The following is a 19,865-nucleotide window of genomic DNA, read 5'->3' on the forward strand; positions in this document are numbered from 1 at the left end:
GTTGTCTCTTTGACACATTCCCCTTTTCCATTCTCAATTTTAGTATAATGATAACGCAAGACAAACGATACAATATACAATACTAATAAAATAAAAAAACATGAAGAATAATGTTGAACTATATCATAATGCCACTGGATCTTATTCCAGAATTGAAGTGGAGAAACACATCATATTGTTGAAAACCATTTGCAGAATATGCGGAACACGTGACCTACACAGACCAACTTTTGACAAATGCGCTTTCACACCTGAAATAAAGGAAGTATTTGATGTAGACATCAAAGAAGATCAGAAGGAAATTCATCCCACGGCTTTATGTCGTTCTCATGAAATGTTACTTTTGAAATGCAGGAAATTAAAAGCAGAAGGCCGCTTGAATGAATTTAAAACTCGGGTAAATCCTGTATGTTTTAAACCTCATAATGATGACTGCAAAATTTGTAATATCAAAAGAGGGAAAAAACGAAAAATAAACAATTTACAGCCGGAAGAAGACAAAAGAAAGAGGGTGATTCTGCCTAGTAATGAACACCGGGAAAGAGAATCAAGTCCAGAGGGTTTGACGGAATCAAATGCTTCTTCAGGGAACTCATTAGAATTTCCAAGAACAATTAACACTAAAAATATGCTCGACATATTCAAAAAAATGTCGAAAACCGGACGGTCATCTTTCTTAGATCAACTTCTCCCTCTTTTAACACAAAATGAGATTGCGTCTTTAGCAATAAACCTCGGATCAAAACAAGCAAAACTTCTAAAAGCAGACGCTGAACTTATGTCTCAAGATTCCCTGGAAAAGACCAAAATAATAGATTTCAATCCAGATGAATGGCTTTCAAAGCGAAACAATGTATTGCTTAACTTCCTAAAAGGAATCACACTGTTCGATCCTAACAGATCGACCGAACCACAGAAAATAACGCTATGTCGTGCTGTAGAACACGTTTATGGTTTAATATCGCAGAAATTGGTAGCACCACTTTCCTTTCTTTTGTCTCTGAATATATATGCAAGAACGAGCAGCCGGTCTGTTATTGACTTAATCGCAAAATCATCGCCCAGTGGATGCTATAAAACATTACAGAAATGGATATCGAATGCAGGAAACGAAGTCCAGCCATGTCCACAAAGACCGTTAATGTTCGGTTTCGATAATGAACAAATTATAGGCTACAAGAGAGGTATAAGTGCGGAAAATCGCTCTAGGTCATCTATCATAACCACTCAAGTACATGTTATAATGAAAAGTTCAGCTGATAATTTAGATATCCAATATTTAGAAAATCTAAAACCGAAAAATTATTTTTCAATAAATCATTTTGAAGACAAAATTAAGCACGCAGAACGTTTCGATCTTCAAGAAAAGCAGCGAGTAGCTGAGGTTGAAAAACAAGAATTTAAAAAAATTGTGAGCAACATTCAAGACAACGATTCTGATTACTACCAAGAACTCGAATCGATTCACTTGGAACATCTTCAACACTACATTCAGACTGCCATTGATGCAGTTATTACAGATCGTATGACATCGCGATCATCAACAGACGATTTTGAGGATGAAATTGACAAACAGGATTTCCATGAAAGTAGGAAAAAGGATATCCTCATTTGCACTTTATGTGGGAGCGAAAATGCCAGGAAAAAATTAATATGTGAAGGATGCAAGAAAAAAAAAGGTATAAAGGAAGCAAGAAAAAATAGCAATTCGCAAACAACAGCAAAGCCTAAGAAAAAAGAAAAGCCTGTGTTGACAGAAGAGCTAAATTCTAATTCCACAGAGAGAAAAGAAAACACAGCAAATTATTCAAGATTTTCATATGTATCCACCAACCATAAAGGGCCTACTGCAGTAAGCATGGGAATGCCTACATTTCAGAACCCAAATAGCAGTGAGTCTGTCGCAATGATACTAAGACACATTGGAATGCAAGCTGGCATTAAGCGATACGGTAAAGATAATGATAGAGACTGGACTTTCGTCTGCTGTGACGGAAGACCACATAGTCTCTTCCAGAAGATATTGAATGAAGCTGTTATCTGTACACATTGCATTAATAACAAGGCGTGTTCAGATAAAGCCTCTTTTACATCAAAAGAAGAGTACACGCAACACCACAAACGCCAACATTCCGATTTACAAAGTGCGTATCAAAAGGAATTCGACTGGCTTTATCTTAGAATAGGCGGGGGTCATTTTGAAATGAATGCTGTCAAGGCCTTTTTTGAGTTGAACTGGATACCATATCTTGAAAAGATGTGCGAGCTCATGGGATTTAACAGCCCAAATGCGAAGAACTTTGCTAAAACATGTAAGGATCATCATGTAGCATGGCAACTTCTTCTTACATTTCACACTTCTGCTATGCGCGAAATGGTTGTACCATTTATTAAGCATATAGAAAAAAACCAAGGAGATTCCTCAGCAGCTAACTTTATATCTTTTTATAAAACAGTATTGTCTCATATTCCTAGACATCAATATTTACATTTACAAGTATGCAGATTTTCGCAGGCATTGATAAATTTACGTATGGGAATGAGGCGCAATAATGCCAAGCTAGTCGCTAGTGCAAAATTTCACTTAAAAGAATTGTTCTACGGTCGACATCACCCACATTACCAGAGCATTGAACTTTTTGACACCGTTCAGTACAATACAATGCCAAATGTGGTGAAAACTATTTGGGATAACAACATATCTTTTACGGTGAGTGGAGACAGCTCAAAAGGACAAGATTTGGATTTTCTGCTAGAAGAAAAAAACAAAAATGTGAAACAATATCTGCCGTCAGGATCAATTCCGTCCGACGAGACATGGAAGGCAATATGTTGCAATCTAAATTTTTTGAAAAATTAGAAAGTAAAGTTTCTATTCTCCTTGGGTTAAAAAATCCTACTGAATTTGGTACGAAAGAACTTGACATTGATAACGCCATTAACAGTTTTAGACCTGTATTACGGAGGTACATTTCATCAAATGAGAAAAGCTTTGTCTCACTTAAAGGACTAGAACTACATCCAGATTTGTTACAATTTTTACCAATTTCTACTGGAAAACGTTTGCAAAAAATTAAATCGGAGATTTTATGCCAACCCATAGAGATTGTTAACAATGAACCCGTATATGTTACAATAAATGAAGAAACCGATTATCAACACAAGCTTTCAAAGGAAAGATTAAGCATGAAAATACAGAAACTTATCGACCAATTATCATCAGATGAACTTTTGCAGAGGCATTATCAAACTATTTTGGATTCCTTAAAAAGTCCCCTAATCAAACGTGATGTCTATGTAACACTTTATTTTGAATTGAAAGACGTGGTAAGCAGCACAACATCAGTGTTCGTGGAGTAGATGGGAACGAGAACTATGATTTCATATATTATACATCATACATGGCTAGGTAAAATAAGTACAATAATAGCTTAACTGTTAAAAAAACCCGTAGTTATGCTTATTGTGATGTTTGTGTGTATAACTTATTACAGAATTTACTAGAAAATTCTAGTGAATTTTGTTATAAGTTTAACACATAAACATATTTTTTCGTCAACAAAAACGGAAAATGTCTATTGGTGATATAAACAAGTGTTATTTCGATTTTGAAATTTATATATACACTGATGATTAAGGCCGAATAAAATATCATGTATTTCTAAAGTCACTAAAACTACAAATCAACATTAAAAGATAATACTTATTTATTTTTGTTTAACGATAGAAAAATTTGATATAAAGATAATTATCAACAAAATCAATTGCACATAAAACAATAGATATGTAAAATCATACGACGATTAGCGCGGTGAAATTATCAGTTTTCTCCTGGTAAATGTACTTTCTTTTTCAAATCCCAATTCAGACACAAACCTCAGTAGCTGTACCAACATTCAAAACACATGATCGTCCCTCTGCTCATTGTTATACATTAAAGTTTTTAAATGTTGTTTTTAATAACGTGAAAAGAGCTAAAGAGTAAAAAAGGATACATAGAATAAACGATCGCTCATCATTTTGCTCATAAAAAGTATATGTTATACGATTAAAAACTTAAGACTAACGAAAAAATGTAACGTTTTATAATTAAAAAAAAATAAATAATGTTCTATTTTTTCGATGACTATATATGTGCTATGGTCTTAATATGATTTTTTTAACATATAGCAAAAAACAAATCCATCTATACCACTGTACACGCTGTGGATATAATTTTGTTTACACAATTCTAAAGAAATGTTATTGATTACAAGAATGTTCAATCTGACGAATAAAAACATGCGTTTAAAATAATTAACCTACTTTTTGACATATATGTATAATCTTTATCAAACGATACTCACTTATATATATATACGATCTGTAGTAATTTATATATGCATGGTCTTTATTAATTATTTATAAAATCTTTTTGTATTTCTAAATTAGGTATGATTCAGAGAATGATCCTTCTGAGGATGAATTTAACATTGATGATGTTGAATCGTCTACTCCAAGAAAACCTAGAAAACCCGGCGAAAGAAAAACTTATGATACGCTGCAGAAAAAGAAAACATCAGAAATATCCAATGAAAGAAGAAAAAAATCGACTGCTTTGCGTGGTATAAAACAACAATTTAAAAGACTTAAAGAATTGAAACACCTAAATGTGACTTTTGCGTTCGTGTGCTTCGATTTGACACAACAACGTCAAACTATTAAGAGAGATGGGAAAGGAGCCTATTATGATAATTTGCTCAATGGTAGACCTATTGTGGATAAAAGGGACATACAAAGAAAAAAACAGAGGGATGGGTTGACGGAAACGTATTTCCCTCATGAGGAAAATTTAAGAGAAACCCAGTTCATAACACCTACAAAGTTGTCGTGTGGTCCAGGAGTGTCCCGAAATATTGCCAGAGAGCAGATGGAGACACTGCAAGATGTAAACATTCAGCCAGGTCATGAGAATGACTCTTACTCACATGGTATGATTACTGTCATAGTATAACGTTATGCTGTTTATATTACTACTCTAAATTATTGCTTTCATTTTTTTTAATACACGATCTATTTTTAGAAAGTGTTGCTTCATGGAATTGTGTTTAATCAGGTATTAATGAATTCCATAAACATTTGATTTTAAGAAACGTATATACCTTCATTATCGTTTGCAAGAATTTTGCTTACTTCGCCATGTTCACATATTACAGACGGAAACCTTTCATTTGACAATTATTAAGATAAGAACTCAAAACAGTATAATCAATTGCAGGACGTCCGATGGTATTACATGTATTACATGACAAGCAAATATAGAGAATCAGTTATTTTTGTATCTGCATATATAATATACCATATGACAACATGTACTAATATGGATGTATTGATTAACAATTTTATCTTAGATAAGCTGAAATAATCTGAATATTTCCATTTTTTTTTTACTCATAGATGTAGCAACTCCACAAAGGAAGGTCACAAGAAAGAGAATTAGGACCGTAAAAAGTAAACGTACGAACATTATTGTTGCAGTAGCTGATGATGATAGTGACAATAATGATGTTGATGTGAATAACGATTCAGCTGTTGATGCTGTTGCTTTTGATGCTTCGAAAAATAATAATGAAAATGAAGATGGAGATATCGACGACGTTGACGACGGCGCCGATGATGACGACGACGATGAGGATGATGATGATGATGATAATAATAGCGATGAGGATGATGATGATGATAATCATAGCGATGAAGATGATGATGATGATAATCATAGCGATGAGGATGATGATAATGATAGCGATGATGATGACAATAAGGATGACGACGGTGACGACGACGACACCAATGATGATGATGATGATTTAGCTGCTACTACTGATGATTTTAAATTTGACGACGACGATGACGACAGCACTGATAACGTGAATTTACCACGACTTTACAGAGTAAGTTATCTTAATTTGAATTTTTGAAATACTAAGGCTTTTCTATCTCAGAAATATATGACCTTAGCTTTATTTGGGAAAACTTTTAGGTATCTTGGTCCTTAAACTCGTACTTTATTTGGCCTTTCTGATTTTAAACCACCGAAGATAAATTCATAGTAGTAAAAATAATGTATAGTGGAAAAACTATTGCATATTATTATATTTTTTTTTCAATAACAAAACTATATTATAACAATACATTGAAATGATTTGATCTATTACAAAAATATCTTTTTCATACATTTTTGGACATACTTCATATACACATGCATTCGATGCGGTGACCAATTTAAAGAATAAAAGTAAAGAGAACTGGAACAAGAAAACAATACGTCACTTCGTATTATGAACCTAAATAGTTTGCCAATACAAATTAAACAAACAAAATTAAGTTAATATAACAAGTCGTTTTTACCAGAAATTTCACAGACTTGAAAAGGCATATGCATGCTAGTGGTACCTACAAAACATAGACAAGAATTGAGCATACTTCTCCATTATTATTGCAGAATAACTTATCTAATGTGAAAAATACAGATCTATCGAAAAGAGGTAAGTCTTTTAATTACAATAAATGTGCGTCCCTGAGAGAGGTATCTGAATCATTTATCTAATTTTGTCTTAAGAGAAAAGGTATGGTAAAATATAAACGACTTAAACTATTACGTCGAAGAACAGACATAACTTATGTATGTGCCTGTCCCAAGTCAGGAGCCTGTAATTCAGTGGTTGTCGTTTGTTTATGTGTTCCATAGATATAGGAAGATGTGGTGTGAGTGCCAATGAGACAACTCTCCATCCAAATAACAATTTAAAAATTAAACCATTATAGGTTAAAGTACGGCCTTCAACACGGAGCCTTGGCTCACACCGAACAACAAGCTATAAAGGGCCCCAAAATTACTAGTGTAAAACCATTCAAACGGGAAAACCAACGGTCCATACTTGTTTTTCGTTCATTTTTTTACTTAAATAAGGCCGTTAGTTTTCTCGTTTGAATTGTTTTACATTGTCTTATCGGGGCCTTTTATAGCTGACTATATGCGTTTGGGCTTTGCTCATTGTTGAAGGCCGTACGGTGACCTATAATTGTTAATGTTTGTGTCATTTTTATCTTTTGTGGATAGTTGTCTCATTGGCAATCATACCACATCTTCTTTTTTTATATAACATCGGCATTCGAAAAAAAGACAAAAATGAAAATAAAATTAAAAAATTGAAGTTGTAGAAACCATTAATTCGTCATATTACGCACTATATAGTATACTCAAAACGTAGCTGCTCAAGAAGTACTTAGTTTGATTCTTCTTTGTGTGTGGAGCAGGATCTGTTTACTCTTCCGGGCCACCTGAGAACACCCTCAGTTTTTTGTGGGGTTCGTGTTGCTTAGTCTTTAGATTTCTATGTTTTGTCGTTTGTACTATTTTTTAGCTGTTTGTCTATTTCTTTGTTAGCTATGGCGTTGTCAGTTTATTTTCGATTGATGACTTTGACTGTCTCTCTTGTATCTTTCGTGCCTCTAATGTACATTTCTTAATTGTATTTTATAGCTAATGATGACAAAATGTATTTTACTGATATATGTTCGACCAAGTACGATATAATTGATTAAATCATTCATGCCTCTGACAGTTGAATATATGCCATTTGTTAAAATAAAATTAACGGTCCGAATTTTCTTGCAACAGATGCGCATTTGGACAATACATGTCTCTTCAGTGATGATCGTGGTCAAAATATTTGAAATCCAAAGCTTATATAAAAGATGAAGAACTATAATCCAAAAGGTCCAAAAGGTATAGCCCAATCCGTGAAAGGAATCGGAGCTTTGCATGAGGGAGATACATTCCTTAATTTATAACAATTTCTAATATTTTGTTACAGCAAATTTTAATAACACAAAAAATCTGTTCATGCCAGTACTGAAGTACTGGCTACTGGGCTGTTGATACCCTCGGGGACTAATAGTCCACAAGCAGAGGCATCGACCCAGTGGTAGTAATAAAATTAACGGTACCAATTTTCTTTAAAATGTTTCTATATTAATTGTCATACTTGAAAGAAAAAAAATCTAAAGATTTTTTTTATTTATATCCCAACAGAAAAACTGAAAAAATTATTCAACGAAAGAGCCAAAAAAACAGAGCTGAATGATGCCGAATCTGATCATAGTCACGATAAAGACGGTAGCACCTCTACAGAAGGTAATTATTTCTCATACTTAACAATTCGATCATAAAAAATGTAGTTCGTATGGTTAAAATAGGATATGTATTGAAAGCTCACTAAAGATGTCTGTAAAGCATATGTGAACTTTCTTAGTTGTAGGGGAAATCATAAGTTATATTCGTCAATTTTTCTTTGCTAAACACTTGAATATGCACATTACGATGACGAAACTTTGGAAACTTCAACTTATTCATTCATTCACCATGTTCACTAGCAATTGTATTTCGGTGAATCCACTTTTCAAATTTCTGAATATAATATGAATATCTGAAAAAACTGCTTTAGGAAAATGTAAATTCATTTTCTCATTCGAAATTGATTACTTTCATTCGCTGTACGCGCCTCCAATATTGTATTGATCAAGAATATTTTTGAAAGAAACTACTTTGAAAACTTTATCATGAAGTTTAATTAAAAAAAATATTTTTGCCGTTTTTCAGAAAATACCTGTCGGTTTTGGACATATGTGGACGACGAAGATCTTGAGGCACGAAATGCTTTCCAGCCTAAAACTGGGAAAAGATGTAGAAAGAAGACAACGGTATTAGACATTTAAATTCATGAATTCAATTTAGGTGACACCAATTGAGTGGTATCATTAAATACAATTTGAAACTCTAGAATGCTTTTGTAGTTGTTTTATAGTATTTATTTTGTATATTTGTTCAATATAAGTAAAGTCGCAAACTTCATAAAAAAATTTAAAGTAATTATTTATTTTATCTTTATTTAAAAGAACGTGTTTTATAAGTTATTTTGTGAATCTGATAGTTGATATAAGCTTAAAACAATAAAGACAACGGCACCTGTTTAGTTTATTCACCAACAACATTACAATGTGGATGTAGTTAATTATAATATCAATTACAGTACCAAATGTATAAATGACAAGCTGTCCTAGCAAGTTATGTAATAAAAATAAACTCAAGCATTAACAATTTAGTGGTAACAAGGTCATTATTGTTTACAAATTGTAAATTTCGGTTAATGGTTATTATTGCTGTGAATAACTTGAAACATGCGTATCCGTTTACAGTTTTTTATATGATTTCTAATGACTCTTAAAAGATTTTAAATACGCATCAATAACAAAATTGTTAAGTTTTAATTTTAAGATATCGACAAAGTATTTCAGTCCTTGTGGTTTCTTATTAAAAATCAAGCTTCATTCAACAATAACTTTCGTATTTTTGTTAGGACAATTAGCTACTTGCATATATTAATGGAACTTAAATAAAAATCAATATTGAATTTTTAAGTTCGTACGAATTAATTGTAAAAACGGGATTATATAAAAGATTTTAATAAAAAAAAAAGGAAAAAAAGGAGAAAATGAATAAAAAAAAATCATTAAATGCAACAAACAGCACAATGAGCGACAGCAAGTTTTTACTGTCATGTTTATACTTTAACCAGTCAATTAAACTTAGTTTATCTAGTAATTGAATTGAATATAAAGAAGAAAATTATTATATATATCTATTACTTTTGATTTATTCATTTGCCTCAAAAAATTATCTTATTTCTTACCTTAGATGTGTATTTGTATTATTTTGTGTAAATATTATTATCCTTTGCAATATGTACAAGACACATTAATCATAATTTGTACAAAATATAATATACATATGTGAAGTTGTTTTTTTGTTTTGTTATTTGTTTATTTGTCACATTTAAATTTAAGAAAGATCTTTCCATAAGTATTTTTGATGCATTGTTAATAATTGTTATGCCATGTTAGACTGAATGTGCTGATTGATTTGAAATAAAGTATATTATATTTCATTATAAACAACATAGAAATTATCAAATATTTTGCATCCAAGTATGAATTATTTTAATCAGCATATATCATATAATTAAACAATATATTTACACATTGTGTTTGATCAGTATATTACACACTTTGATGGGGTTAAATACCATTAAATAAATCATTTCATTACCAGTATTTTTTTCAGCTATTTTCTATACATCCGCAGTTGTTTTTATTCTTATAATGGTATGACGTAATTGTAATCGTCGTCGTTGTCCCACGATAATAGTAAATAGTTTCTAATTAACAACTTGACTTTGAGAGTATTTATAAATCTCCATGAAGTTGATCCACAAGGTTCCATTCTTAAAAAAAGGAAAGTTGTAATTGATTCGAGGGTTCATGTGTCAGCTACTGAGGATAAAAGAGCACACGTACAATTCCACCTGGCAGACCAATTATATCATAGTGTGGTTTCAAACGGTGTAGGCTGATTTTGAACAAATGGTATAAGAAAGTAATCTACGTAATGACCAACAAGTTCAGGTTTGGTGTAGGCTGATTTTGAACAAATGTGAAACCTGAACTTGTTGGTCATTACGTAGATTACTTTCTTATACCATTTGTTCAAAATCAGCCTACAGTGGAGATCATTTTTAACATCTCATTAGAACTGTCAGAATAATCTGTCATAGAACTGTCTTAAACTGTGATAGAACAGTTATATACATAGAACAGTTCTACCTTAGAACTGTTCTAAGTAGAACTATCAGAATCAGAACTAGGTAACCTGATAAAATCAGCTCTAGGTAGAACTCTGAGGATCAGTTATATGGTAGAACTGTCAGTATCAGTTTTAGGGTAAAACTGTCTAAAACTATTCTTGTTAGAACTGTCTAAATCAGTTCTAGATAGAACTGACCAAATATATTCTAGGTAAATACTGTCTAGGTGTCAGGATCACAGATCTACAAACTGACATAGAACAGTTCTTCTGACAGATTCTGTTTGATGAGAGGTTAGAAGTTATCTTCACTGTACACACACATATATATATATATATATATATAGAGAGAGATTTTGATAGAGTCTCAATTTGAATTGACATGATTCATTTGTCATTGAGCAATTACCGAAGAAGGATATCTGTTATCCGAAATATCTAATATTTGTATATTTTATAGTTATTTAATATTTGTATATTTTATAGTATAACATCACCATTAAATAACTATAAAATATACAAAAAATAGATATTTCGGATAACAGATATCCTTCTTCGGTAATTGCACGATGACAAATGAATCATGTCATTTCAAATTGAGACTCTATCAAAATCTTGATTTATACAATTTAAGCGAACGCTGGAACAATTTTAAAATTTCCAAACACACCGCAAAGACTAAAGAAATATGCCAGAAATAAAAATAGGTATTTACGATGTGAAATGGCACAACTCTAGATTTCCAAAGGTTGTGACAGTTGAAACTGATCCACACCTAGATAGATTGAATGTTGATTGTTGCTATTTTCAGACACTAGTAGAGCCCAGGTGGTCATGTGGTCTAGCGGGACGGCTGCAGTGCAGGCGAGTAGGTGTTACGATATCACAGTAGCATGGGTTCGGATCCCGGCTAGGGAAGAACCAAAAATTTGCTTACATTGTTGGGTTCCTGTTTAGACGAGTTGTATATTTATATATATATATACAACTCGTCTAAACATCAACCCAACAATGTTAGATCTGTAGATTTGCTTGCGCAAATTTTTGGTTCTTCCTTCGCCGGGATTCGAACCCATGCTACTGTGATATCGTGACACCAAATCGCCTGCACTGCAGCCGTCCCGCTAGACCACACGACCACCTGGGCTCTCAAAAAAAGAGCTTTCGGTGGCCATATGTTACCTTTCCACGTCAGTTTTAATCTAGCGGCGTACTACAGTACATGATATATAAGGCATGAAGATGTTATTGTTACAGATCAGCTAAATTATCTATAGTAAAGGATCCTACAAATTAATGTAAGATACAGTCACAGAAAATAATTATATTCATAAGTACGTCTGAGTCAGTGACAACCCTATAACAGATGTATCCATCGGATCGCCATCAATGATGGTGATACATGGCTGTGTACATAATGTATATACAACTCGTCTAAACATCAACCCAACAATGTTAGATCTGTAGATTTGCTTGCGCAAATTATTGGTTCTTCCTTCGCCGGGATTCGAACCCATGCTTCTGTGATATCGTGACACCAAATCGCTTGTATATATATAAACGAGTCTAAATTGAAAACTACGTTCAAACCTATGATTGCGTTGGATAAAAACCGCCATTTTTATACGTGTGTATGTAAAACAAATTTTCCAAAAGACCAGAAAGTGAAAAAGTATATTTAAACAAAACGCATTTGACTAACAGGTCGAACAACTGATGTTCTTTAACCCTGCTATTGCCAAATAAAATTGATCACAACATGTAACAAAATGGATCTCAATATAAATTTAATTATAAACAGAAAATAATTAACTTGTGGCCACGATGTTATGCAACAAGCATAAGGTGTCAATATCATTGTGTACACTAGATCCAGATTTCAACAATAAATGATGTTAGGGATCGTCACGGTATTTGGAAGGTCATAAAACATGTAACCTCATTTTTTAGATAGACTCTTGATATATATACTTAAGATACTACATCGTTTCCATCAATATCATTGGGAAAATTAAACCCATGGCAACAAATGTTTACTTATCTCGTACTCAAGAAACTTTATTTTGTGCTGTGACAGTTCAAATAAAGTCAATGTTCCACGAGTTAATGTATTTCTATATTTATTGAAATTCATTTTAGAAAATAAATTAAATAAAATTAATGTATTTGAAATTGATGGAAAATTATAAACAAACAATAGGTGCGGCAATTGGTGCAGTTCCGTCACCTGGAATCTGTGACATATTTATGTTCGAAATAATGCATCTAGTTATTTCTGCATTTCAATATAAAGACAAAATATTCTATCATGCCATGATGGCATATATAGAGACGATCAAATGTCGTTCTTAGATGATAATGTAATTAAAGGTAAAAGATTTACAACATATGGCATTCTTGACCTTGAAATCTATTTTAAAGAAACAAATTCTTATCTGTTTCTGCACATAAATAGCTGTCACTCACAGCATGTATTTAGACGATTTATCTAAGGTAAAGAAATACGGCAAATTAGAAACACAAGTGACCATAACAAATTAATAAACAATCGAACTTATTTTCAAATTGAAATTATAAGAAAGGGGTAATATGATAGTATTACTTTTTTCTAATTCATATCAGTCTTCACATTTAAAAGATACGTGTAGGCTACATCGTTCATTGATATCTTCGAGAAATAATACCTATGGCATATAGCCTTTTGGTTTCGTTTGGTTTCGTATGATATCACACAGATGCTTACTAATCTACATCAAGAAGTTCTATTGGTTGATGTTGAACGAGCCTATGACAGTTTCGACAAATAAAATTTAAAAGTCAATAATTGTAGGACTTAATTGATTTGAGCTTGAGCTGATGAATAATTTATAACTGTATTTTGAACTATTTTTTAACATTAAAGACGTTTTTCGCCAATCAAGTGTATTTATAAATTTGTTGAGAATCATTTTAGAAAACAATGTATTTTAATTTGATGAAAACATTTATAAACAAATAATAGGTATGGTTGGACCCCTGATGATGGCAGATCTGTCATTATAACTAGTGTCACAGAGCTATTCTAAGGCATTAGCTTTAAAAAGTAATGTTCATATATACATATTTAATATGCACAAGTTCACATATATATATATATATATGAACACTTCCATTACATTACATTGTTAATATAGAGACACGTCCATTCTCTATCACTAACTATCTTCAATCCTCCCGAATCTCAACATTCATCCACTTTTATTATTTGCTAAGGACTTTGCTACTTATATGAATTTCTCCAACATTAAATCGTCATTCATCTCCAGGTCACAGACGTTTAGGGACAGAATATAAACAAACAGAAACATTAATGTATAATATACGGCTTCTAATTAGAAATGACTACAGCTTAAACACAGCGGAATCATACATCAAATTTAAAGGTCCATCCGACAGGCTGCTAAAGATAATAAAAACAATAAATCTACAAATACTAAACACGCTTGACCATAGTAAATTAATATGGGCAATTAAATGCCGATCTATTATAAGAAATAAATGTGCAAGTTTCACCCTATGACAAGAGATCTATTGAAGAAGAATTAAAATGTAATTTACATATTTGATTATATAAAAAAAAATGTATCTTAAAATGAATATCTCAAGCTAAACTAAAATGATGTCGTGTCCTTTAATGCAATGTGATATGCCTCGTGGTTGCATAGGAGTTTTTTTTATATCAAAATACTGAAATCATTCCAACTAAGATGTTCCAAATCAATTAATTGGAAGAAATCCGAAGTAAAACTGAGACACTATAATACCTTACACACCCACCATTATGTGCGGAGTTAATTCATTTATATGAAATCAAGTTCGATTTATTGAAGTTTAAACATTTTCAAATATCATAAATATATCAATATATATATTAAACTTCATAAACTCATCCAAAAGTTACGTAAAATAAAAAAGATCCCTGCCACGACATAGTATATTTCAGTAAAATTGTTGTAGTTTAATAATTTTAAGGGAAACAACCAAAATCCATCTTATACCACATTCTAAGTAACCAAGAGTTATCTCCGCTGAAATATTGTTTTATTTTGATACACGGGTTTCTTTAAACATTTTTCGACGCTATACTATTATCAAAATCCTTGCACATGATACCTTTCTAAAAAGCTACAATATATTTCTTCCTACAGAAATTACTTTGAAGACTGTGTTGAAATGCATTATGTCAAAAACTACGACTTTAAGAGAATGACATGTCGGAAAAGCGTTTATTTTGTATTTAAACCTTTGATGCGGTAAAATGAATATTTTTTGCAAATGCTAAACTGAAAGTTGATCATTTCTGTATTAGAAAAGCTACTTGAGGTCAGTAACAATGATGTCGAATTTTACTAAAATGGTCGTCATAACTTAAATTACTTATATTCGTAATTTAGCAAAACTATATTACATCTTTTCGTAATATTGATTATTACGTCTTTTTGTAATATAGACGTTATATTACATAAAGCTGTAATATTACTTTATTATGTTATATTATAGGTTTAAGTAATATTACTCTTTACAATAATCGCCTGGACTGTTTATGCCATAAAGAGTTGGAAGATGAATTTCATTTCATCATTACATGTTCAGAAATTAATAAAACTAGGATCAAAATGTTTAATGAAATTTCTAATATTGTCCCCTGTTTTAATTCCATGAGTGAAGAAAATAAATTTGATTTTATATTTTCCTGCGAAGAATGTGATATTTTACTTATCATTGTTAACTACATAAGTGAAATGTATAATGAGAGAAACAATTATAATGTCAATATATGAACTGTGTAATGTATATTATAACATATTTTTTGATACATGAGCATAATATTTTAATACATAACTTTAAAGAGGAGGCATGCTGTCAAAACTAGTATTATAATTAATACTATTGATCTATGTTTTTGTTTTTCTTTCAATGCTACATGTTTGTAGTGTAACTGTTTATTGACTATCGTTTTGTAATTTTAATATGCCTGTTTGTTTGTTGTTTTTGTTGTGTATTTTAGTAACAATCCTATTGTTTGGATTTCAAACTAATAAAATTCTTATTCTTATTCTTATTCTTATTCTTTGATAACACATAAATAAATAATACACAATTACATAAATAATTTGTTATGATTTGCAACCCCCGCCCCCTGGATCCGCAACTGAGCGGGTACGGTATATAGCTCAATACATTTTTTATAGTTTCATCCATCGATAATATCCGTTTGTTGATAACAATTTATCACAAAATATACCTCAGAGGTATTTTTATCGTTCGGCTGCTGTCCTGTTGACATATGTCAAATATCTCCAATATTAAAAGTCTCTGGATCATAGTGGGTGCCATATTGCCTATTTGTTTTCTTTTCTAAAACGTGCTTTGTATATATAAATAAGAAGATGACGTATGAGTGCCAAATGAGACATATTTCAAACAAAGACATAATTCAGTAAAGTAAGCAGTCATATGTTCAATGTTTTGTTATAATTAAAAGTTTTAACATTTTTAAACTGTTTCAAGCCAATTCCTGATAAAAAAAAAATGTACCAATTAAATTGTTGATTAATTACAGAGGATTATTGGAAATTTATCAAGTAAATTATAGGCCTCACTTGAATACCTTAGTTTTATTTATTCATAATTATATTCATATTTCATTTTTTTAAAGATCTGGTTAATCCGTTAATTATTTATCTTTCAGATATAATTTACAGAATCACTTTATGTAATGAGAAATTTATATTTCTTTTTACAAATGAAAATATGGTATTTTATACTTCCAAAATCTGCAGTGAAATTTTAATAAAGCGAAAATGTATTTTATAGACAATAGACAATAGACAATATTTTATTCGCACAAACACATTTACATTAAATGGTTATGGCATACAAAATTAAGACAATAAACGTACAATAGTTAAATTGATTACAATTATATTAGAGTGACAGTGGTATTCACAGCAAAGAAGAAAAAAGGCTATAAATATCAACAGTTAACACATTATTAATGTTCATGAACAATTGAAAAAAGAACACAAACAAAAATTAGGTTGGCATTGCATATTAAAAGAAATACAAGTTATACAGATGTTCTTAATAAAAGACAATCATTAATATACTTTATGGTGATTTTTATAATGACTGGTAGACTGCTATTTAAAAGTACAGTCAAATGCTTAAGTGTTATAGTGGACTGCAATTTAATAAAATTGAAATTAAGATTTTTATTAATATTTTGTATATAGGTATCCCTTAATGATGAATAACATGGACAGATTGAGAAGAAATGGTATTCATCCTCAATTTCTTGTCTGTTACAGGATAAGCAAATGCGTTTACTTCTTTCAATGTTGGTATAACGCCCTCTTTCAATTGCTAGGGAATGTGCACTTAGTTTAAATTTACTGAAAACTGATCGGTCAGTTTTGAATTTACATATATCAATATATGGGGGCCTTTTCCTAATTATTTTAGTATGACAAAAGAAATTTAATTTTTCACATTTATTGATAGAACAATTTATAATTTGATAAGCCTGGTCATAGATTCTTTGTTGGATACTATTTATGTGATATTTTAAATTAAAAGTATCAAAAGTGAGATGACCAAAACCTAATTTATTTAACCAGTCTTTTACAATGTTAACCCATTTACTTGTTTTCTCTACATTATTATATATTTTATGGACTAAAGTGTTAGGCGAGTTTACAATATGGTTTAGAAATTTTATAGCTGAAAGCTGAATTTTAAAGTACAAAGGGATTCTGTTTGTCTCAGTTAAACAGGCTACATTTGTTGTTTTGCACTGTACACCTAAAATTTCTTTAATAAATTTAATATGTAAATGTTCAAATGGATCTGAATCTTTGAACACTTGGCTTACACCCCAAACTTCACTCCCATAAAGAGTTATTGGAACAACTAAAGTATCAAATAATTTTTCAAGCATACTGCAGGAATTATCTAAAGAGACTGTTTTTTTAATTTTAAACCAAGCCTTTCTCCCTTTTTCCATAAGATTTTTTTTTGAATGACTTAAACTTCCTGAACAATTTATAGTTATTCCAAGGTAACAAATAGATTTAACAGTCTCAAGATGTTCTTTTTCTACTTTAAAATAATTACAGTGAGATTTTCCATTAGAATTGAATATTATAATTTTTGATTTTTGTTTGTTAACATCAAGTTTCCATAGGGAACAAAATTTAGCTAACTCATTTAGTGCATTTTGTAGCCCTTCTTCAACTTCGGGGGTTTCAGATAATAAAATAATGTCATCTGCATATAATAATGATGTTAATTTAACATCTCCTATAATAATTGGTTGAGTGTTTGCATGATCAAGGTCATTTACAAGGCCATTTATATAAATATTAAACAAAGTGGGGCTAAGTACATCCCCTTGTTTTACTCCATAATTTGATATAAATTCATGGCTCATACCATTTTGAAATTTAATTCTGCATTTGTTGTCATTATACATTGATTGGATGACATTAAAAAGCTTGCCTGGAAGTCTGTTTTGGAGTAGAATGTAGAATAAACCCTCCCTCCAGACAGTATCAAAGGCTTTTCGCAGATCTATAAATGCTGCAAAAACTTTCTTTTTTTTAGTTTTATATTTGTCTACAATAGACTTTAATGAGAAGATATGATCTGCTGTTCTAGCTTTTTCTTTGAAGCCAATCTGATTTTCACTTATCAAATTATTAGTGTTAATAAACTTCATTAGTCTAGTGTGTATAATTTTATTGAATAATTTTCCCAAATTAGAAGTCAATGAGATACCTCTATAATAAGAGGGGTCAGATTTATATTCGTGATAGTTGACTTAAGTTGTATTTGTATTATAATTTAAAAAAAATAGTTTTATAGTCTCTCATAACTCTTTATAGAGTGGCTCTTGTTGTTAATTTGTGTTTTAAAAAGCTGTATATTTTATATGTGACAAGTGGTGAGACTTTAATAAAGTATTTGTCTTGTCTTGTCTTGTAATGAAGATCAAAAGTAATTGGCAATAAATAAATCTATCATCCTTATAAATATCAAACATCTAATATACACATTTGTGTATTCAATTATGAGGTCAAATACTTGTGTATTAAGAATTATATGTATATTATTGAGTGGTCTGTATAATTATGTAAGACTGAGGTTGATAGGTAATGTGGTCAATTTGATTGGCAGTTTAGGAGGTGGGGCATTGTTATTAAAGGTCCCCCTTGTCTCTCCCCTTACCGAAATAATCAGCATCCTGCACATAGTTGCTGCAGGTCTGCTGCGAAGTTGCTGCAGACTTGCAGCGAACACAGAGTCTGTGTTTGCAGCGTGTTTGCTGCAAATACGCCGCAGGTCTGCTGCAAACAATTTACCATGCAAATGAGTGTTTGCTGCAGACCTGCTGCAAACATTTTTATGCAAATGAGTGTTTGCGGCAGACCTGCTGCAAACATTTTTATGCAAATTAATCTAACTCCTGTGTGTTTGCAGCAGACCTGCTGCGTGTTTGCTGCAGACCTGCTGCAAACATTTTTATGCAAATTAATCTTTCTCCTGCGTGTTTGCAGCAGACCTGCTGCAAACATTTATATTCAAATTATTTTTTCTCCTGCGAGCTTGCGGCAAACTTGCAGGAACTACATAAATGATTATACAATACTAACCAATTAAGTCATGTTGTGTATATACATGACATTATCTTTATTACACAGTAAATTCTAAAAGTTTGGTTACATACATACTATAATATTTCGAATAATTAATTATTTGCATAATTATCATATAGTAAAGGTTTATTCCTTTAAAGAATAGTCTTAAGATTTCTTGTTGTTGAAGTAAGTGCTAAAATGAGTTGAATGCATATCTAAAATAAGATAAAAGGTTTATTTGAAATTTATTTTGTAAATAAATACTGCTTTTTAATTAACATTTTAATATAATTCAACTTGAATTAGAACAACACAATATTTTAAAATAAGTTATAATCTCCAAACATTCTTGACTCGTGTACTGTATTATAGTTGATGCGTGTTTGAAAATGTTTTTCAAAACTTCATGCATGTATTTATTGAGGGGACGAATTTTATATATTTACACGTCTATGAAGAATCAATACTTACAACAAATGTCTTTGAAAACTTTTCTATTAATTTCC

General features: G+C 31.1%; 2 protein-coding genes across 2 annotated transcripts; both read left to right on the forward strand.

Moving 5' to 3' along the window:
- The first annotated feature begins 2,914 nt into the window (after window positions 1-2,914).
- Window positions 2,915-4,853, forward strand: LOC134726549 (uncharacterized). Its single transcript, XM_063590955.1, has 3 exons — window positions 2,915-3,409; window positions 4,432-4,809; window positions 4,847-4,853. The coding sequence occupies exons 1-3, from the start codon at window positions 3,402-3,404 to the stop codon at window positions 4,851-4,853; spliced, it is 393 nt and encodes a 130-aa protein (XP_063447025.1). The 5' UTR covers window positions 2,915-3,401.
- A 15-nt stretch (window positions 4,854-4,868) lies between these two features.
- LOC134727176 (clumping factor B-like) lies at window positions 4,869-8,879 on the forward strand. The gene is made up of 5 exons (XM_063591555.1): window positions 4,869-4,970; window positions 5,437-5,930; window positions 6,482-6,524; window positions 8,075-8,176; window positions 8,642-8,879. The coding sequence occupies exons 1-5, from the start codon at window positions 4,910-4,912 to the stop codon at window positions 8,755-8,757; spliced, it is 816 nt and encodes a 271-aa protein (XP_063447625.1). The 5' UTR covers window positions 4,869-4,909; the 3' UTR covers window positions 8,758-8,879.
- The last annotated feature ends 10,986 nt before the right edge of the window (window positions 8,880-19,865 follow it).

Source organism: Mytilus trossulus, chromosome 7 (genome assembly GCF_036588685.1).
Source record: "Mytilus trossulus isolate FHL-02 chromosome 7, PNRI_Mtr1.1.1.hap1, whole genome shotgun sequence".
Classification (NCBI taxonomy): Eukaryota; Metazoa; Mollusca; class Bivalvia; order Mytilida; family Mytilidae; genus Mytilus; species Mytilus trossulus.